Consider the following 22,594-nt stretch of genomic DNA (forward strand, 5'->3'; position numbering starts at 1 on the left):
AGGTGGTGAGGCATTTTAAACAGAGACGGAGTGATGTATACAGAGACACGCAGGGTGGATGAGTCTGCGCTGAAGAGAGGGATTAGAAATGCAAATAAAGGTTTGAATGAAATTGATGAAGACCATATACGCTGTGGCAGAGTTTGGACTGAGTGTCAGGGCCACCTTGATTAGATTTTGTGTTTTAGGCAGGATTTCCCAAACTTGAGAGGAAGGGTTTCTGGGGAACAAGACCCTCACTACTCCTTCAGAGGTTACTGACTTTTGTGACATGGTGAGGTGGGGAGACGAAGCCACATCATCACTGGCCACACTGAAGATGGGTTAGCACTGACCCCAGGGAAGGGCCAAACCAAGAGATAGAAAAAGCTGGGGAAATGGGGCCTGGTTGAATTGTGGAGCTGCTGGATTGGCCCATGCCACTCCATGAAGCCTCCACCCTCACCCTGGACTTTAGGCCGTCCCTTAATCACTTTTACTGCTCAGAGATTTTTAAGCTTTCATTTTGTTCTTGGGTTTTTTTTTTTTTTTTGAGAGACAGGGTCTCGCTCTGTGGCCCAAGCTGGAGTGCAGTGGTGCAATCACAGCTACTGCAGCCTCGAACTCCTAGACTCGAGTGATGCTCCCACCTCAGCCTCCCAAGTAGCTGGGAATACAGGTGTGCACCACCATGCCTGGCTAATTTTATTTATCTATTTATTTATTTATTTATTGTAGAGAAGGGGGCTCGCTATGTTGCCCAGATGACAGTGCTGGACCCAAGCAATTCTCCCGCCTGGGCCTCCCAAAGCATTGGGATTACAGGCGTGAGCCACCACACAGGGCCAAGTTACTTTGAAATAATGTCAAACTTTCAGAACCGTGGCAAGAATAGTTCTGAGGACTCCTCTGTACTATTTGCGCAGGTTCACTGACCTGTGCCATTTTGCCCCATTTCCTGTATCAGCCTCTGAACCAGGTTAGAGTAGATTGTAGCCATCAGGCCCCTTCACCACTTACTGCGCCAGTATATACTTCTGAAGAACAGGGAGGTTCTCCTACATTCCCACAGTTCGATGACCCAAGAATGGAGCCTAATCATCATATGACACTTTGATCTAAACCCGAGATGCCAATTGTTATCATTTTTCCCAATAATGTCCTGTATAGCATGTTTCTTTCTCTAGTCCAGGAACTAGTCCAGATCATGTCTTTTGTGGGAAGGTGTCAGGCCTCTTTAATCTTTTTTAAGAGTGATTCCTCAGGCTAGGTGTAGTGGCTCAAGCCTGTAATCCCAACACTTTGGGAGGCCAAGGTGGGTGGATCATATAAGGCCAGGAGTTCAAAACCAGCCTGGCCAACATGGTGAAACCACATCTCTACTAAAAATACAAAAATTAGCCAGGCATGATGGTGCATGTCTGTAATCCTAGCTACCCAGGAGGTTGAGGCACGAGAATCACTTGAACCCAGGAGGCAGAGGTTGCAGTGAGCCAAGATCGCATCACTGCACTCCAGCCTGGGCTATAGCATTAGACTCTTTTAGCATCTAATGCTAAAAAAAAGAAAGAAAGAAAGAAAAAATGGTTCCTCAGCCTTTCTTTGTTTTTCACGACATTGATATTGATGTAGAATCTAGGCCAGTTCTATGATGGGATGTCCCTCAGTTGGAGTGGGTATGATGTTTCTTCTTGATGAGATTCCACATACACACCCTCTGTTGGAATATCCTTTAACTGATGCTGTGTTCTTCTAGGGCATCACATCTGGAGGAACACAGCATCTGGCTGCCTTCGTTCGGGATGCTGATTTGGATCACCTGGACAAGGTGTTGCCTAATTTCTCCACTGTATAGTTACTATCGGTCCCCTTGCAACTAACAAACACTGTTTAAGGAGATGTTATTATTTATCTTTAAGCCAATTTGAATGGGATTTTCTGTTACTTCCAACATAAAAACTCCTAGCTGATTCAAGGGCTCATTTGTATTGCAGGATTGATTGCTGATTACCATGGAGAAGCAGGCAAGGGATTATGAAGAGAAAAACAGGAGGGATATCTTAAAAGCTTTCATTGTGGTCTGATGGGAGCAGATCTGGACCGAGGCACATGGGGATCCTAAGAGGACTAATTCATTTGGTGACACTTCTTTTTCTTTGAATTTATTTTGCAAGAGCTGAACAACAACAAAAATGATACTCTTGCCAGGCAGGTGGCTCACATCTGTAATCTTACTTTGGGAGGCCAAGATGGGGCTTCACTTTGAAGCCAGGAGTTTGAGACCACCCTGGGCAACAAATTGACACCCAGCTGAAGCTTAATCTCATGAGGTATCTTTGGGAGACAGTATATATCGTGCACCTCAGAGTTGTCCTACTAAAATGAGCGAGCAGGGTTGAGGTGAGAAAAATCACTGTTGCTAGTAAATAGCAGTGCATCATGCACTATGTGGTTTCAGAATTTCCTCTTCCTCAGACTGCCAACTTAGGTCACACATTCTAGCTGTTCTAGGTTGGCTTGTTCTAGGTTTGGCTGGGAGTTAGGGCATGCATTGCCACGTGTCAAAATACTCAACAAAGATAGATCAGTGCTAGTGAGGAATGTTTCCTATCTCCACTTCTGTGGGGTCTCTACTCTGAAGGAGGTAGAACCAATGTACACATCGCGGCTTCTCTAAGGAATCATAGGCAGGAACTCTGCCTAACAGGGACTATATTTCCAGTTAAAAATGCTGAAATGGATCCCCAGTTTATTTCAATGATGTTTATGAGGAGGACGCTAAAATTTAGGAATTGTGGACTCTTAAGTTATTTCACTGGTTCAATAATGGGGTTAGATCATTATGGGGGCGGTGCTCAGGAAAAAGCCCATGAACAGGGTGGGTGATATGGTTAGGCTTCGTGTCCCCACTCAAATCTCATCTTGAATTGTAATCCCCAGGTGTTGAGGGAGGGACCTGGTGGGAGGTGATTGGATCATGGGGGCAGTTTCCCCCATGCCTAGTGATAGTAACTGAGTGCTCACGAGATCTGATGGTTTTATAAGAGTTCAGAAGTTCCTCCTTTTTCACTCGTCTCTCTCCTGCTGCCTTGCGAAGAAGGTGCTTGCTTCCCCTTCCACTATGATTGTAAGTTGCCTGAGACCTCCTCAGCCACGAGGAACTGTAAGTCAATTAAACCTCTTTCCTTTATAAATGACCCAGTTTCAGGAAGTTCTGTATAATAGTGTGAGAATGGACTAATACAGTGGGCTTTAGCTGGTCTTTGAAGAATAGGCAGAATGTGGATATACGAAGTAGGGGAGGTGTGGGGGCACTGGTCCAAATGCAAAGGTGAGAGTGGGGATGAAATATGGATAAGATGCATGTGCGATTGTACCTCGCTCACTTCCTCCTACCATACACTCCTATGCACGTCTTACTGCAACTTTCTGCCTGGCCATCTGAGGGTGCCATCAAGTTAATACCCCCAGGAGCAATTCTCCAACAGTAACCTACACAAGCCAACTTCCTTGACCTCAGGTGGGACACCCCTGAAGCACAGTCACCCCACATCATCTGCACTCCCGTGCAGCATCATGCTCTGGTGGCCCCCAGCTACACATGTTCAGTCTTAAAGGATAAATATTCTAAAGGTAAAATCATGACATTAATAGAAAACTTTTTGAAAACTACATCAGAGTGAAATACTGGACACTGGAAACTACAAAATGTGGGATGCTGGGTAGGGAGTGAGGGTTGAAAAATTACCCATTGATTATGATGCCCACTATTCAGGTGATGGATATACCAGAAGCCCAAACTTCACCACTACACAAAATATGCATGTAAGGTACCTGCACTTGTACCCTGTACATATATTTAATAAATTAATTAATTAAATGTTTTAAAAACTGCTTAAAAATTTTTAAACTCATTAGTGAATGAGGGAAATTGTAGAATGTCACAACTGATTTAAACGTAGACTCAAATAGCACTTACATACAAATATATAACACACTTTTTCTTTTTTTAATGTTTCATTTTATTATTTTTATTATTTTTTTTTATTTTATTTTTGAGACAGAGTCTTGCTGTATCACCCAGGCTGGAGTGCAGTGGTGCAATCTCGGCTCACTGCAGCCTTGATCTCCTGGGCTCAGGTAATCCTCATGCCTCAGCCTCCCAAGTAGCTGGGACTACAGGCATATGCCACCACTCTTGGCTAATTTTTTAAAGATTTTTGTAGAGTTGGGGTCTCACTATGTTGCCAAGGCTGCTCTTGAACTCCGGGGTCAAGGGATCCTCCTGCTTCAGCCTGCCAATGTGCTGGAATTACAGGTGTGCACCACCATGTCCAGCCATGTAACACACTTTTTCTGGAAAGAACCAGATAACATTTTAGGGTTTGCAGGTCACGTAGTCTCTGTTGCAACTACTCAGTTCTACCACTGTAGCCTGAAACAGCTATAGACTATATGTTAATAAAGGAGTGGTTGCTGGTGTTTCAATGAAAGTTTATTCTCAAAAGCACATGGTAGGTGCATTTGGCCTAGAGACCTTCTTTGCAGACCCCTGATACAGGCAATTAAGAACACTGAAATTGCTTTACAAGTGGATGCAAAACTGGTCAATATCCACAGGGCACTAATCAAGTGCATCTCCATAGAACTGAATTTGCATCTCTGTGGGCAACACTCGTTTGCATTATTATGACTTTTCTACAATTTACAGAATTGAAAATACAGTTGATCCTCATTATTTGTGAATTCTGTATTTGCAAATTTGCCTTCTTGCTAAAATTTATTTGTGACTCCCAAATCAATAATCATGGTGCTTTTGTGGTCATTCGTGCACATACACAGAGGAGCAAAAATTTAAATCATCTGGCACATTCCCAGCTGAGGATGAATGAAGCTCTACCTTCTTGTTTCAGCTCTCATACTGTAAACAAGTGTCCTTTTTGATGTCTATTTAGTGCTGCCTTTTTCACATTTTGGTGTGTGTGTGTGTGTGTATGTGTGTGTGTGTTGGTTATTTCACTGCTTTAAGAGGCCCCTAAAGTAAATGCCAAACAACTGTTTAAGGGCAAGAAGGCTGTGATGGAGAAAATGTGAATGTTAGATAAACTCTGTTCAGGCTTGAGTTATAGTGCTGTTGACTATGACTTCAGTGTCAATGACTCAACAATACATATTAAATAAGGTGGTTTTAACTAGAAACACACATAAAGCAAGGTTATGCATTGATCTGTTAATGAAAATGCTGTGACCAGGGGCTAGCAGGAACCTAAACTGGTATTTCCCCTAGGAACAATAGTTCAGTGTTGGCTAATTCACAGTTGGTGATGACTTTACAGAACTTAATACCATGAAGTACAACAATTGATTGTGGCTCAAAGAAAGACACTGAAAGGTGGAGCTAACCCTGCTCAAGACAGCACACCCCGTCATTATCTCATAATGCTTCCTGGTGTCAGTAATGCACCTTTCCTTGGCTGCCTTCCCTTCCCTGACTCCCTCACAGTACCTGTCTCCTTCCCTACAGTGTTTCCTATGACTACCTCCCAAGGAAACAACTTGCACAGCAGTGCTTCTCTCAGAGTTGGCTTCCAGGGGAATGGAGACTAAGACAGGTTACACTGAGCAGAGGAATGTAATGAGAGTTGAGGGTGTAGAGACATAATTAGCAACTGAGATTGAATAGTCGAGTTGGTTGCAGAGCAGAAGGGGCCCTAAAGAGGGAATATAAATAAAAATATTTATTTTTAAAATTATTTTATTTTATTATTTATTTCATTTTTTTTTTTTTTTTTTTGAGACAGGGTCTCACTCCATCACCCAGACTGGAGTGCAGTGGCATGATCTTGGCTCACTGAAGCCTCCTCCTCTTGGGTTCAAGCGATTCTCATGCCTCAGCCTCCTGAGGAGCTAGGATTACAGGTGGGTGCCACCATACCCAGCTAAGTTTTGTATTTTTAGTAGAGCAGGGGTTTTGCTATGTTGTCCAGGCTGGTCTCCAACTCCTGACCTCAAGTGATCTACCCACCTCAGTCCCCCAAAGAGCTGGGATTACAGGCATGAGCCACCTCACCCAGCAGATAATTTTTTTTTTTTTTTAAACGGAGTCTTACTCTGTTGCTCAGGCTGGAGTGCAGTGGTATGATCTTGGCTCGCTGCAACCTCCACCCCCCGGGTTGAAAAAATTCTCCTGCCTCAGCCTCCCAAGTAGCTGGGATTACAGGCGCATGCTACCATGCCTGGCTAATTTTTGTATTTTCTTTTTTTTTAGTAGAGATGGGGTTTCACCATGTTGGCGAGGCTGTTCTCAGACTCCTGACCTTGTGATCTGCCCACCTCAGCCTCCCAAAGTGCTAGGATTACAGGCGTGAGCCACTGCGCCCGGCCTAAATTTTTAAATTCTAAAAAGATGAGTTAACTGGAGGTGGTATTGCACACCTGTAGTCCCAAAGGAGTCTGAGGCGGGAGGATGGCTTGAGTCCAAGAGTTTGAGGCTATAGTGAGCTATGATTGTGCCACTGCAGTCCAGCCTAAGCAACAGATTAAAAATTAAAATTTTTTTAATAAATAAAAAAATGGGTTGCAAACAGGGAAGCAGAATGCTGGTGCAGGCCTGCAGGATGGAATGAAACAGACACAGACAGTGGTGATGCAGACATTTAAATCACTCAACACGTTCCCAGCGGAATGTGTCCTTTGGTGTGGGCCTGCAGGATGGAATGAAGCAGAGACAGACAGTGGGGATGCACAGACATTTAAAGAGCTGCTGAAGCCATTAGGGTCGGCGCAGTCCAAGGCCTGAGTGAGTGCAGAGGATGGGAAGGAAGATGAGTGACGTTTCAGCCAGAAGATTCAGCAGAACTGCAGAGTGACTGATGTGAGGAGGAAAGTAAGGGCACAGCCGGGGTCCCTCCCTCTGAGGCTTTGCGCCTGGGGTTGTCATTAACAGAAGAGGGAGCGAGGACTTCAGGGGAACGGAATGTGAAGTGGAAAGTCTGCACTGGAAGCTAAATTTCAGAGAAAGAAACCAAAAATGACTGCTTCTCGTACTTTTTTCTAGACAGATATTTCTGAGTATAGGAAAAGAGGAAGCAGACTCCACAAACCCTTGGCTTTTGTTTTTGTTTTATTTTTATTTGATCCAGGCAAAGTAAGTAGTTGCAATCCAGAAATAATGCACAGCTCTGCCAACTGAAAGATCTGACTTCTATCCTCTGGTTTATCTTCAGGTCGTATAAATCTTTTGCCTTCGACTGAAAGATTTGATTTCTGTCTACTCTCTGTGTATACCCCAATAAGATAATAAAGGGGTAGACTATAATTCAAAAAAAGGGAAGAGGAGAGAAAAGGAAAGACTCCTAACTAAGAGAATAGGGCTTCACTGGAAAATAGGGCCTATGGAGAAAGCCTTGGTTAAAATGGAAGCTTCCAGATGTAGGGAGGGCTCATGTAGAGAGAGGTGCCACACAGACTATGATGGCATAACAGACAGGTGAAATGGGGATATGTGAGTAAAAGCCCTTTATAAATCAAAATACCACATAGCGGCTGGGTGCTGTGGCTCACGCCTGGAATCCCAGCACTTTGGGAGGCTGAGGCAGGCAGATCACTTGAGATCAGGAGTTCAAGACCAGCCTGGCCAACATGGTGAAATCCTGTCTCTAATAAAAATACAAAAATTATCTGGGTGTGGTGGTGGGTGGGTGTAATTCCAGCTACTCAGGAGGCTGAGGCAGGAGAATCGCTTGAACCCAGCGGGGCGGAGGTTGCAGTGAGCTGAGATCTCACCACTGCACTCCAGCCTGGGCAATAGAGACTCCATCTCAAAAAAAAAACAAAAAACAAAAAAAAAAAACCACATACCAAGTGTACTGGGGCATTCATTCTTTTATAGCCAGACCCACCCATTTGGATTAGGCCAGTGAGGACTGCGAAGAGGTCAGTTTGGCCCAGTTTGCTTTACTGATTTCAGCAAAAGCACTTACAGCCTTCTGGAGGAGAGTAAGAAGATAAGGTCTTCAGGAAGATAAAAGCATTAACTTCTAACCTTCCCCCTTGCTGGAGATGCTGTTACAACCACCCAAAGAGAGGGATGCCTTGTTTTACCAAGAAACTCAGCTTCTGGGTGATTCTCAGGCATGTTATCTGTTTTCCTATTATCTGCAGTAACTCGAGGTCAATGGATGCTGATTGCAGAGGGTTCATAACATCACCCCAGCCCCAGAGAAAGTGTGCATATCTCAGACACAAGGCAGAGGTATTTTTCAGTGCTTACTGGATGTGTTTTGACTCCTAAGAGAAGAATGTTTGGAGGGGAAAGGCATCTGGTTTGGAACTGAGAGCGAGGTTTCAGAAGTCTAAGACAGTGTGTCCGTAGTGCAGGGTTATAGTGTTGTAGACTCACCCCGTGAAAGAGCCATAAGGCAGAGGAAGGAGCACAAGAGCTAGGATGCTTCTCAGGAGAGAGTCTGACCTCTTTGCTGGAATTCAGAGCTAGAGAGAAATTAGGTTGCAATAGGGCTGTTGAACCTAAGCCCACCTGCTTTCTGCAAGTGCCACAAGGATGTAACTAGGCCCACACAGGACCGAACCTTATACTTTTGCAAACCAGGATTGGATGGAGGGTGGGAGAGGACTAAAAGCAGTGGTGGGGCTGGGCACAGTGGTTCATGCCTATAATCTCAGCACTTTGGGAGGCTGAGGTGGGAGGATCGCTTGAGCCCAGGAGTTCAAGACTAGACTGGACAATTGTAGAGACCCGTGTCTCTACAAAAAAGTCAAAAAATTATCCAAGTGTGGTGGTGCACACCTGTAGTCCTAGCTACTGGAGAGGCTGTGGTGGGAGTAGCACTTGAGCCTGGGAGGTTGAGGCTGCAGTGAGCCGTGATTATGCCAGTGCATTCTAGTCTGGGCAACAGAGTAAGAGTGTCTCAAAAAAGAAAAATAGTAGCGGAAGCTGTGTCCATTCTGTTGTGAGCCCTAAGATGATCCTACCTGCCACCCAATAGTCCCCTAACACCTGAGATATGCACTTTGTCCTATCCTAGCCTCACCCCTCCTCGTGGAAGGAGAAGTTTTTGGAGCAAACAAGTTGTGCCAGTCTTGGGCCCACATCCCCTCCCTGCCTCACCCATGCTCCCAATGCCCAAAGCTCTGGAATCTCTTCCCGCATGGCCCAAGCCTGCTTCCCCTGCTTGGCAGGCTGTCTCCTAAGCCCCTGGGCCCTTGGGCTGACTCTGCTCCTGGAGTAGCATCCATAGGCTGAAAAGTGTGGGAGGGAATAAAGGATGCACAGCACTTGGACATGAAGGATGGGGTATCCACAGAGCTATTGGAGGGAGAAGAGGGGTAACAAACCAGGGTCACCCCATGTCCCCATGTTCAGGGACAAAACACTGATGAGTCTGAGAATTTTAAATTTAAACCAGGTTTCCCAAGTCCTCGTAAAGGCACATTTGTCGTGGTAGGAGAATAGAACATACTTTAGTTAACAGTTTGTTCTCTTGATGTATAATTTTTTAATATTCAGACATAAAGTATAAGTGAACTTCCATCTGTCCTCTTGCCTCAGTCCCTGAAAATGCCAGTGTCCACCCAGCATCCTCATGGGTGGCACGAAAACCCAGACACAGGCAATGATGTTGTCTCTTCTGTCAACTCAGGCCATCCATCCATGGGCCCACTTGACCCTCCATGCTTTACTGTTTTCCATAATCTGATTCTTTTGCTATCATTATGACTCAAAGCAGTCTCTCTTGGACATGAGTTTGTACCCACCCTCAAATAGTCTCAATGGATAAGAGGTAATCGTGCTTCTTCCCCTGTACCTTGGGCTCCATGCTAACCACACCTGCCCTGTCTGGCCCCACTGCCAGAGGAAGGAGTCAGACGTCTGAACAAGAGGATGGGGTGAGGTAGACCATTGAGAGGAAAACCCTAAGCTTCAGAGAACCTGCAGAGCCTAGCAGAAATTATTTGGTAGTTGCAAATACTGCAAAACTGAATAATAGGAAACTGGATTTGTGAAATATCCTATGTCTTTGTCACTCCTAACAAAAGACATGAATGCCATTGGTCAGCCAAGACAGACTTTTAAACATGCCTGAACTTCTGAGGCACAATTGCTGCCACCAAAACCACCTTTTTGGTGATGGCAACAGATATCTCTGAGAGCATTACATGGATTTTTATGACTCTTTCACAGACACACAAAATACTAAGTTATTCTGGAGAACTGTTACTTTCTTTATGCTTTTCCCTTGCTAATTTCTAGAGTCCGGTTGTGTGATGGTATTAAATATTAATACGTGTTATCAGCACATTTACTATGTATAGAAGGTGTCATGGTATGTTGTTATTTTGATATTAGACACTGTGCTTCCGCTGACTGTCCACATGGAATCCGTGGGCTTACAAGGAAGACATTCTACAGAGGAGGCCATCTGTTCTCCAGCCCACTTCCTAAGAGAAAGCATGGAAATTTTAAGGCTCTAATCCTACAACACATGGATGCAAGGACATGCACAAACACACAGCATGGTCAATTTGCTTCACTGGTCGATATATTTCACTGGGAGTTTAGCACTTGTTTCCGTGGACTTTTTTCATTATGTGATCTTCAATGCTGATGTGTTGACTTGGACAAACACCTGGAGACTTCTCTAGAATTCCAATTTGTGCAAAAATGAAAGGGCTGAGAAACATGATTGGCTAGGGACTTGTAGAGAATAAAGTAGATTTCCATGCTATAGAGAGAGGGAAGATCTTCAGATCATAGAACTCTGTAAGAAAAATCCAACCACAGAGAGAACACATGGACTCTCTAAACTCTTTCATTTCTTTGGTATTTCAAAGTGGTATCAAAAAATATGTATTTTTTTCCAGACCAGGTGCAGTGGCTCATGCCATCCCAGCACTTTGGGAGGCCAAGGCGGTCGGATCACTTGAGGCCAGGAGTTCAAGACCAGCCTGGCCAACATGGCGAAACTCTGTCTCTAACAAAATTACAAAAATTAGCTGGGCATGGTGGTGCACACCTGTGATCTCAGCTACTCAGGTAACTGAGGCAGCAAGACAATTGATGAACTGGGAAGGCGGAGATTGCAGTGAGCTGAGATCATGCCACTGTACTCCATCCTGGGCAACAGAGTGAGACTCTGTCTCAAAAAAAAAAAAAAAATTTCCAGCATGTTTTGTGGGTCAACAGCATGGTATGTGTGTTGCTGGCATTTTATCTGATCTAGGAATTCTTAAAGATAAGCATGGTTCTTCCTATCATCTTATGCTTTAGAGGAAGTCATTCTTTTTTTTTTTTTTTTTTTTTTTTTTTTTTTTTTTTTTTTGAGACAGCGTCTCACTCTGTTACCCAAGCAGGAGTGCAGTTGCATGATTAATGCAGCCTTGACCTTCCAGGCTCAAGCGATTCTTCTACATCATTCTCCTGAGTGGCTGGGACCACAGATACATGCCACCATGCCCAACTAATTTTTTGTAGAGATGAGGTTTTGCTGTGCTGCTGGGCTCAAGAGATCCTCCTGCCTTGGCCTCCCAAAATGCTGAGATTATAGATGTGAGCTGCTGCACCTAGCTGAGAAAGTCGTTCTTTAAAAACCCTTCTCTTTAGCCTAGATGACTTCCTTGTAAAATCCTATGCGCTTACTCATTCGACAAACATTTACTGAGCACATACGTACCAGGCAGCACGTAAGGTATTAAAGACACCACTGTGAACAAGCAGATGAGATCTCTAACGTCTGGTTCCATAAAGGAAGATCTTTTCTTCTTCTCTCTTCAACCTCCATAGAAATGGAACCCACTAAGTCTAAAATAACAGACCGAACATATGGCTTCCTTTAACTATTCCCGATGGCAGCATTTTACTTGGTTAAGATGAGAGCCAGAAATATTTCATGTCCTACTAGTGACAAATAATGTGGTTTCATGGATAAAGCACTGGTTTCAGTCTAGAGATCTAGTTTCTTACTTTTGCTATCTTTTATTACTTAAGTGTATGAAGAATCAAATAAAAGCCACCTCTTCAGAGACGTTGTGGTTTAGAATTGGTGAATTAAATATAGTGGTGACCTGGAATTGGTTCTCCCTGCTCACTAGAGCTGATTGTTAAATTTTCGTGAATTTTCCAAGTCTGTTGATGTCACACTGGTAGCTTGAAACCAGCCATGATGGGAGTATTTACACCACAAAATAGGCAAATGCTAAAACCCGGGGCTTTTATTTCCCAGAAAGCCAGTGGTTAAACATTTCCCTGCGCATCACTAACTAAAGGGAAGGGTAAACACCCTAATGGTGAAGGGGAAAGTTTGGAAAGACATCAGCATATACATGGTCAAAATGAAGGAAAAGAAGCAAATTAGTATATAAGATTCCAGGCAAGATGTATCCTAGAGGCTAATTTATTATATAGGGATGATGTTCCTCTCTTTTTCCTTCATAGCACTGGTTGTCATGACATTTCAACCCAAAACATTGTATTTTATTTATTTATTTTTTAAAAGAGACAGAGCCCCTCACAGAGTCACCCAGTCTGGAGTGCAGTGCTGCAATCAGAGCTCACCACAGCCTCAATCTCCTGGACTCAAGAGATCCTCCCTCTTTAGCCTCCTGAGTAGCAGCTGGAATTACAGGCATGCACCACCACACCTGGCTAATAGACCCAGGGCATTTTCATGTAACCCTGTGGACTTTGTTTATGTTCTTTACTCCACTAATGACATAGGCTGTTAGTAAACAAAACAAAAAACATTGTAAGAATAAAGAGTATTGTGTTTAGAATTTCAATACTCCATTGCTGGGCCAAAGAATATTCCTAGAGTTTCTGTGGAATTGCTTGTATTTTCCTTATTGACTGTCTAAGAATTACAAAATCACTAGTATTGTAGCCATTTCAGAACGAAATGGGTGAAGATGCACTCAACAGAATTTGTGATAGATCCAAACATAAATTGATGAATTTTATCTTGCTTGTAATTTTGGAAAGTGAAAAAAACTTGGTCTGAGAAAAATGATACTGGTAGAAGAAAACCTGATGACAGCTGTCACTAACTACACCCAGTCACACTTGTTATGATGGAACAAGTGACGGAAGCATCAGTCTTACAAAATTCGGACATTCCAAATGTAACCCAGGGAATTTGGAACTTCATAGAAATAATGAAAACAGCCAACACCTCACAGGGCAGGAACCTTAAACAGTAAAGTTTCATGAAGACAAAAATCTTTTTGATTAATCACGTCTCTTTTACAAAGTTTACAAGGAAAGTATTCATCCCTAAAACTATTTTCTATAAAATTAAAATTAAATGAATAGCTATATGAAAAAACCGTCATACCACACACAAAATCCAAAGCTGCCAGATTACAACCTCTAATGAAAAATAATCACCTACGTAGACTCTTACCATCATGGACATAGAGCCTTGGAAAAGAAAGCTCTAAACTCAACTGCTAACAGGTTGATGAGTAGACCCTGAGGAAGTCCCAGAGTGTGTGGCTTCTTTGTCCATGGGATTCTGTGGATTACGGGCTGAGGTGGCTTATGACACTTCTGCACTGTATTGCATGAAGTTACTGCACACATATGTTGTGTGACCACTGATCACATGGAGCTTTTCGAGTGAGGAGGTTTGGAAATATTGTTGACCCTTGAACAAAACAGGTTTTCAAACTGCACTAGTCCATTTATACACGGGTTTTTTTCAATAAACATATTGGAAAATTCTGGGGGAGATTTGCAACAATTTGAAAAAAACGCACAAGTTGTGTAGCCTAGAAATACTGAAAAAAATTAAGACAATGCTAGGTATCTTATGAATGCATAACATACGGGTTAATTGGCTGCTTATGTTATCAGTAAGGCTTCTGATCAATAGTAGGCTATTTGTAGCTAAGTTTTGGGGGAGTTAAAAGTTGTACTCAGATTTTTTGACGGCTCAGTGGCTCAGAACCCTTACCCCATCCATTGTTCAAGGGTCAACTGTATGCAGACTTTTCAATGACCTTGCGGGTAGCCAAGGGGAAGCCACCCCTCTTTCCCTGCTCAATCATATTCCAAGTGAGTTGAGTCCATCAGCCCTGAGGCCTGGGCCACTGGTGCAGGAGAAGCCATCAGTCAAGAGAGAAATAAGGGATGCCTGCAGGGGTGGGGAAGAGGGATGCCTCAGGAGGCTAATTCTTAAATGGCCCAAGGGGGGAAATGAGGGCATTGGATAGGAGGTGAGAGAAGTTTCCTACTCAAGAAAGGGAGGACTTTTTTTTTTTTTTTTAGACCTGGTCTCTCTCTGTTACCCAGGCTGTAGTGCAGCGGAGCGATAATGGCTCCCAGCACCTTTGACCTCCTGGGCTCAGGCAATCCTCCTGCCTCATCTTCCCAAGTAGCTGGGACCCTAGGCACTCACCACCATGCCTGGCTCTTGTTTTTGTTATTATTTGTAGAGACAGGGTCTCCCTAAGTTGCCTGGGCTGATCTTGAACTCCTGACCTCAAGTGATCCTCCCACCTCAGCGTCCCAAAGTGCTGGGATTACAGGCATGAGCCACCATGTCCAGTCAGAAAAGGAGGACTTTCTAACCAGCAGAGGAGCCCACCTGTTGCCCTCGGGTGGCCACATGGCCAGTAGCTACATGGGCACCAGCAGGGCTTCTGTGGTGTGGACAAGGTGAGAGTTTCTATGAGTCTGTGAACCAGTTTTCCAAGGAAAGAAGGGATGGACTTCCACCGGAATTAACCCCATTTACAGGCCAGTCCTGTAAGTGGTAGAAAGGAGTTTTAACCACCGTGCCCCACACCACCTTGTTAAAAAAAAAAAAAAAAAAAAGGTTACTCTTAGAAAAATTGAGGCACTGGACATTGTTCCTAATTCCATTTTTAAAATACTTTTTAATTTTTTTATGTGAAAGATAGGGTTTCACTATATTGTCCAGGCTGGTCTCAAACTCCTGGCCTCAAGCACTCCTTCTGCCTTGGCCTCCTAAAGTGCTTGGGATTATAGGCATACAGGCATGAGCCACAGCACCTGGCCAACAAGAGTTTTTAAATAGGATTAGGACCAGGCGTAGTGGTTTACGCCTGTAATCCCAGCACTTTGGGAAGCCAAGGCGGGAGGATTGCTTGAGGCCAGGAGTTTGAGACCAGCCTGGGCAACATAGGGAGGGACACCTGGTCTCTACAAAATAAAAATAAAAAGATGAGTTGAATGTGGTAGCACACACTGGTAGTCTCAGCTATTCGGGAGGCTGAGGTGGGAGAATCACTTGAGCCCAGGAGGTTGAGGTGCAGTGAGCCGTAACTGCAGCAATGCACTCCAGCCTGGGCAACAGAACGAGACCCTGTCTCAAAAACAACAATTAAAATTAAAATTAAAACACTGTTGTTGAGTAAGGGGGCTGGGAATACAGTTCTTTGCATATGACTTCTTTCTTTCTCGTAAATTAGCTTGTCTTTTCAATGAAAAGTTTTCATGACCTTCAAACTCAAAATTTTTTTTAAAAATGACTGTTGGGTGAGGGAAAACAGTGATCCAAGACACTTTAAAAATTTCTTTCAATTCACATAGTTCGAATTGTCAAGTCTGATCCTGGAATAACATTTGTCTGTCCAACGTGTAAAATATTGGGTAATACAAAGATAATTATGGAAATATTCAGAGAACTTCCCTGGACCCAGACACAGAGCCACCTCCACTTCCTCCTACCTCTCTTAGAAAAAAACAAAAAGCATTAAAAGGAGAGATGACCTGTCTCCCTGGGAGCTGGTTAAGCGACCAGGCAAAAAAAGTGAGATGCATTTCTTAGATTCGGACTTGACCTGACAGGTCCTCTAGGGTGAGTCACTTTTTCCTATTTCAGTCAATTTGGCTGTAAAATAATTACAATAACGAGGTCTTGTTTACTGAGACTGAAGTCCGTGCTGCCCGGCCTCATTCAACGGCTAGAAAGAAAAACTGAAGGTTGTGATTAGAAAGCTTCTGTAGCCAACCTCATGCAGCACGGAGATGAGAATCCAGGACTTGAGTACACTAAGTGTCTATTAAGCCAGAACTGTGAGTAGTGGAATCCAGTATAATTGCTTTTGCTGCTTCTTTTGTGGGTTTGCACTTGTGACCTAAAGTAAATAAAATAGGATAAAATAGGAAGCTGGGGTGGGGGCAAGAGGAGAAGAGATTGGGCTGATGTTGGTCAAAGGATACAAACTTTCAGTTCAGAAGGAGGAATAAGTCCAAGAGCCGTATTGTGCAACACGGTGACTGTAGTTAATAACAATGTATTGCGTATTTGAAAATTGCGGCCGGGAGCGGTGGCTCATGCCTGTAATCCCAGCACTTTGGGAGGCCGAGGCAGGTGGACCACTTGAGGTCAGGAGTTCAAGACCAGCCTGGCCAACATGGTAAAACCCCACATCTACCAAAAAATACAAAAATTAGCCAGGCATGATGGTGCACGCCTGTAATCCTGGCTACTTGCAAGGCTGAGGCAGGAGAATCACTTGAACCCTGGAGGCGGAAGCTGCAGTGAGCTGAGATGGTGCCACTGCACTGCAGCCTGGGTGACAAAGTAAGACCCTGTCTCAAAAAAGAAATACAAGCAAACAAACAAAAAAAAAAACGAAAAGAAAAGAAAATTTTCGAAGAGAGGAGATTGTAAGTGCACAAGTGCACTCAGGACAAAAAAAAGCATATGAGGTAATGCATATGTTAATTAGCTTCACTTAGCCATTCTGCAATATGTATACCTATATATTTCACGATGTCATGTTGTATACCATAAATATATACAATTTTTACTGGTCAATTAATAAAATAAAATCCTTCCCCCAAAATAGGAAGGTTACATTGGACTAAAGAAATTAAGAGAAGAGGAGAGGAGCGGAGGGGATGGGAAGGGTGGGGAAGGGAGAGTAGAGGTGGGCGGGGAATAGGCGAGGGGGGAGGGCAGAGGAGGGAACAGGCCTGTCCTTAATCCTTCTCAAGCTCTCTGTCTTGCCAAGATCTGGCCTGTGGCCCGGCACAGCAAAAGCTGGGAAAATGCCAGTGACTCAACCCAGTTCCATTGATCAGTGAAATGGAAATCGGGGACTCTGTGTTTCATCCCCAGTCAGCCAGCCCACAGCCAGGGTCCAGGTGGCAGTCTCAGCTCCTGGCCTCAGTGGCTGTCGGTAGAATGGGTTGGGGAGCCAGCCTCCAGCGGTCTCACATAGCAGGCAGGCAGTGCAGCCTGGAGCCCAGCCAGGGGACGCAGGAATCCTTTCTGCTTTTTAAGGACAGACTTTGCTTTACCACAGCAGTCGCTCTTGGGGCCACACGGAAAGCCACCACTGAGTTTACTATAAAGTGACAGAGGCTGGTGTCTCTAGGAGAATGAGGAATAGTCACTTCCTGCCTTTGTCCATTAGCGCCGACCAACGCAACCAGCTCCGTTTACATTCTTTCAGTGGTGTTGTTGAAAGGGCTTGGCAGCTCCCAAATGTTTGCAGTGTCCTTAGTCCTATGAGGGCTGCCTTCTTCTTCTTCTTCTTTTTTTTTTTTTTTTTTTTTGCTAGCTTTTAGCTAGTATCTGGAAACATCTACTGGACGTGTTGGACTCATTTTCTCAAGAATCCACTTTACCCTTCAGGGAAGCCAGGAAAAGAACAAGCTTCCAACCGGTACAAGTCTGGAGGAATTTCACAGCCTCTCAAACTACGGTACCCTTTTTGTTTCTTAGTCTAGCCTGTTACTGGGGTGGTTTTAGGATGAAGCTGCTGGGGTGACATCTGTGGGGAGGCGTGGGGAAGCGCAGGTGAAGAGAAGTTATCGTTTTAAATTGTATTAAATTGCTGTCAATATTGAGTCAAGGTGTCTAAGGTTATGGTTTGGGGAAGAAAACTATAGCTAACTATAGCTACTACAGAAAGATCTTAAACCAGAACTCCTTTGGGGCCCTGAAGAATTTTTTTTTTTTTTTTTTTTTTTTTTTGAGACAGAGTGTTACTCTGTCGCTCAGGCCGAAGTGCAGTGGTGCGATCATGGCTCACTGCAGCCTCAATCTCCTGGGCTCAAGTGAACCTCCCTCCTGAGTAGCTGGGACCACAGGAGCATGCCACCATGCCCATCTATTTTTTTTTTTTAATTTTTTTTAGAGACAAGGTCTCGCTATGTTGCCCAGACTAGTCTTAAACTGCAGGATTCAAGTGATTCTCCTGCCTTGGCTTCCCAAAGTGCTGGTCATGAGCCACTGCACAGACCAAGAACTTTATTTTTCTGGCCAAGGACTTTATTTTTTAAAATAATAATAAGCTATGTACTGTCTGCTTGAACTATTGGATGGCCACCAGCATTTAATCCCATGGGATGTACCTGCAGCTGCACCTGGCAGTGTGTTCCTGTCACCTGCTCTCATCTCCCTCTTGGAGCAGCTTATGAAGGAGAGATGCCACCTGCATCTTTTGAAATGTGATGGATCTGCCTGCCCTGAGCAGAATTCAAACTGGATGGTGAATTGAGGACTGCTGGAGGTTAAAGGGTACACATGCAGTTTTCAGGCAGCTAATTAAAATAAACTAGTACATTTCTGGAACCTAAACTGCTCCAATGCTGTAGGCAAAATTCCCTGTCTGCCCTGGCTCATCAGAAAGAGTTTGTATATGGAAAACTTCAGAACAGAACAAAGAAACTTAAGTCTGGATGAGGAATGAAGTCTTGGCTCTCGTTTAGCAATTCCTGAACTGCCAGGTGACATCAAATCCCCTGCCGAAGAAATGTCTGAAATAAAAAGAATTCCAGACATTTGGCCTGGTTTAAAACAGGGTATGCTTTTTTATTTGTGTGCTTCTGGGTCTAAACAGGTCATGGTTTGCTCCCCAAGGTGACAGTGTGGCTCCCATTCCATCCCTAGTTCTGAGCATGGCACTGTGATTTCTTTCTGGAGTTGCTCCAACCTGTGGCCTTTGCTAATGAGTGATGAACCCCAGAACCTGAACTTCTAGAGTGAGCAAAATTGCACACTGCCTTCTCAGGAGGTTTCTGGAACATTGGCCTTCATCCCAGCAGGATCACAAGTGGAAAGAAACACAGGGAAGACACCGTCAAATCTTTAAAGTGGCCACAGCACGGAGCACTGACACAAAGAGACAATGGCTCTGGAAGGAGGGGTGGGATGCTCTGTGTCATTATTGTTTTCTAGATGGGATTCCGTGCACAGGTCATCACAACTCACTGTGAGTGCAAGCAGGGGTGTAAATCGTGGGGCCGAAAAAAACCTCTCTGCAGATCCTTGCTCACTCACTGATATGCACTTCTCAGCTATAGATTCATGCTTTTCCACTTGTTGAAACATCCCTAAACATCGCCCTCAATGTCCTGTTTGTGTCGCTGGCTCTCTGCCACTCAGCTAATAATGAAACAGCCTCAGTGAACCTGCAGCAGCAGCTGCCTTAGCTTCAGTGCCTACCCACCCCTGCAGCTGAACCACTTTGAATATTCCTTGATGGTGCAAGAGACAGTCTCACTATTCCCTTCACTGGCCTTCCTCTGTGTCCATCACGGTTGGCATGAGCCACCTCCTGTGCATGTTATGGCGAGAAGGGATGAATGAGGAGAGACAGGGTGGTTTTATACTTGATCCTGGGACAGTCACTGGGTAAGGAAGGGTTTGGGGGTGCTCCCCCAGGCCCCCCTCAATGCGTGAAGGCCTGAGCCAGGTCAGCTGGCAGAGGTGTGTATATGTTTAACTTAGAACTGAATGTTGAAGGCTTTGTGACCCAAAGGGAAGAATTATTGGGATCTGATGCCCTAGCAGGGGAAATTCCAAGCCCAAAAAGCTACAGTTAGAATTCAGAACTGTGTTGTTACCCTGCCTCTGAGTTTTCCTCTATGTTCAGCTCCCCTTTTGTGGATGATCGTGAAGCTGTTTACATGTTGTCCTCTTCTGTGAACTGATCCCTGTAAACAGTGACAGGATTTTATCCAAATATTTCTGATTTCTAAGGGAAAAATAGAGCAATTTCTTCCCAGTGCCCTTCTGTTGACCTTGCCTGGGGGAGAGGCCAGCAGAGCTAAGGATGACCTCACCCCCTTCCAGCAGGATTTCCTGGGATGTACAGAACCTCCTTCTTCAGCTGTCCCTCTGTGATCAGCCACATTCAATCTATAAACTTCCAGTGCAGATGATGGGGACATCTAATATTGGGTCTGTTCACATTTCAGCAGGTGGTGAAACACACAAAGTAATCATTAGGCTTCCTGAAGTCCCAAGGACCTTCTACGTCAGCGGCAGAGGTGGGAGGTGGGCTGGCGAGGTGGGGCAGTCTAGGAACTGCGCTGGTGGGGACAGGAAATTGGGCTGAAGGGAGATGTAAGGGCTTGGTGGGAAATAAATGGCACTGTGTTGTTGACGGAAAAGATCTTGGCAGGACTGTTGTTGTGAGTGTTCTGTGGCTTAGAAAGGAATTTCCTACAGGCTGGACTAACCATTAAAAATGTCTCTACCTTCAGGAGTCCCCGGCGTGCAGTGGAGCCTCGCTGGGGGAAATGACAGCTTGGACCATGGGCGCCCGCGGTCTGGACAAGCGAGGAAGTTTCTTTAAGGTAAAAGGAAGCCTTGATTGGGATCTCAACTCGTCGGCTTGCTGCCTGAGCCTGGGAGCTGCGGTGCTCCATGGAGCTGCTGAGGGAAGTCTGCTCTCTGAGCCAGCACCGGCTAAGGGAGCTTGCCCGAGCCCAGCTGCTGATTGTTACCAGGGCTTATAACAGGTTGCGGGGTCTGTGATTTAGTGCTTTCATACAGGCACAGGACTCGGGCACGGAGAGGGGCCATGCTGTGCAAGACGGCTGAGGCTGTCTTTATTTGAGAGCTGCTCAGTTTGTCCTTTTTCAGCTGCAGGGTTTTATGGTGGAAGCTGTACTTTGCTTTCCAGTGAATCAATGCTGTCGTCCATGTGTTCTCTCCTTGGCTTGTTTGTATGAATCACTGAAGGGCTCCAAAACAAACAAACAAACAAACAAACAAAAAACAGCTTCCTGGACCACACCTTAGAATGATGAAATATTATTTTCTGGTATATTTTATCAAACATCCCCAAAGGCTTCTTATGATAATGAGGAAGCATGATTATAACTGTCTAACTCTTCTGCGTTCATATTGATGTTAATGGGACTAAATTACCTTGCTAGCTTAATGAGATAAGATTTTAAATGGGTGTTTTATGTACTCTGTGTGTGTGTATTTAATGAAGACTTGGTGGTCGCTTCTGATTTACACTTGGGAATCAATTCCCCTCTTGTGGCTTTTTGCTTTGTTTCCTTTCATTCACCCTCGAATTAAGGCATCCTCAGTATAGAAAATTTTGAAAATACAGAATTATGTTTAAAAAGGTAGAAAAATGGAAGTAAAATATGCACTTGAAATCTGTCATAGGCAGTGTTGCAACACCAGGTCTTGTCCTCAGAGGAGGAAGACGGAGGAGATTTTATTACCGAGGACAAGTGACTATGTTTAACAATTAACCAACCTTTATGGGTTGGAAGTATCTATTAACACTTATTTACATGTTTCCTGTTTCCAAGAGACCAAAACTGATATATTGTGTCAACTGTTGACTCTACAAAAAAAAAACCATCAGAAGAACCTGCTGATAAAGCAAAGTTCATGAGATTTACTGAAATAAGGAAGAACATCACCAGGACACAGTCTTATTCATGTCTAAGCCAGGGGAGATTAAGAGGCAGATTTATAGGATTCGGGGATCTAGGCCTAAGTCCTTCAAGCTGCATTTTTCAAGTTGGAGAACTAATTTGATTTCAGTGACGTCTATGCCACAATAGCTTGGGACTGGTGGATACAGCAAGACTAGGATATTGAAGTGGCTCTTGACAAGTAAACCCTTGTTTGATAAGTGAGCTGTTTTCCCAGGTGAGCAAATTGCTTGCCAGGACAAATTAGTGTGTAGACATTTCCTGCAACAAACAGTGAAGTTATTTATTGGTTTACAGCCTTAATTTTCTGGGCAAGAAGATCCTGGAAGAATGAGTTACGTTATGTTGACACAGATGGTCTCAATTATCAATCCTAATAGTTAAGCTTTGTGGACAAAGTAGTCTCAGTTCTCAAATGATTTACTCAGTTTTGATCAAACCTGTATAACCTCCACCCATTGGAGGCAAATGAGAGTAAGGAGCTCCTCAAGTCCCCTGCAAATCAAGAGCTAAGCCCACCAGGTTGCCCGATTGTCATCCTCCAGGTTCCTGAGTTGCATCTGATGCTGAGATATTTATTTCCCCCTGTTAAGAGGGATGATCCAAAACCTCTCCTTAACCCAAAGCACTGTCTAGATCAGCCTAAATATTGGCTAGTCCATAATTACCACCTTATGATGGTCAGGAAGCACAGTGGAGCTGTATCTTACATAGTAGTTAGATTTTAAAGTCAAGGCAAAAGAAGAAAATGGAGGCCAGCCATGGTGTTTCATGCCTGTAATTCCAGCACTTTGGGAGGCCGAGGTGGGCGGATAACTTGAGGTCAGGAGTTCGAGACAAGCCTGGCCAACATGGCGAAACCCCATCTCTACTAAAAATACAAAACTTAGCTGGGTGTGGTGGCCTGCACCTGTAATCCCAGCTACTTAGGAG

At 44.3% G+C, this 22,594-nt stretch overlaps 1 protein-coding gene across 5 annotated transcripts in view; it reads left to right on the forward strand.

Moving 5' to 3' along the window:
- Window positions 1-22,594, forward strand: part of RIN2 (Ras and Rab interactor 2) — a 246,307-nt gene that overhangs the window by 112,940 nt on the left and 110,773 nt on the right. For 4 of the 5 annotated variants that reach the window (XM_055372352.2, XM_055372353.2, XM_063702310.1 and 1 more), the window contains one exon: window positions 20,462-20,554. In XM_055372352.2, the coding sequence (XP_055228327.2) occupies window positions 20,498-20,554 (57 nt within the window). In that variant the 5' untranslated portion in view covers window positions 20,462-20,497. Of the gene's footprint in view, window positions 1-17,603; window positions 17,674-20,461; window positions 20,555-22,594 lie in introns of all 5 variants that reach the window. The other variant, XM_031004947.3, reaches the window with a different exon arrangement.

This window comes from Gorilla gorilla, chromosome 21, assembly GCF_029281585.2.
Source record: "Gorilla gorilla gorilla isolate KB3781 chromosome 21, NHGRI_mGorGor1-v2.1_pri, whole genome shotgun sequence".
Classification (NCBI taxonomy): domain Eukaryota; kingdom Metazoa; phylum Chordata; class Mammalia; order Primates; family Hominidae; genus Gorilla; species Gorilla gorilla.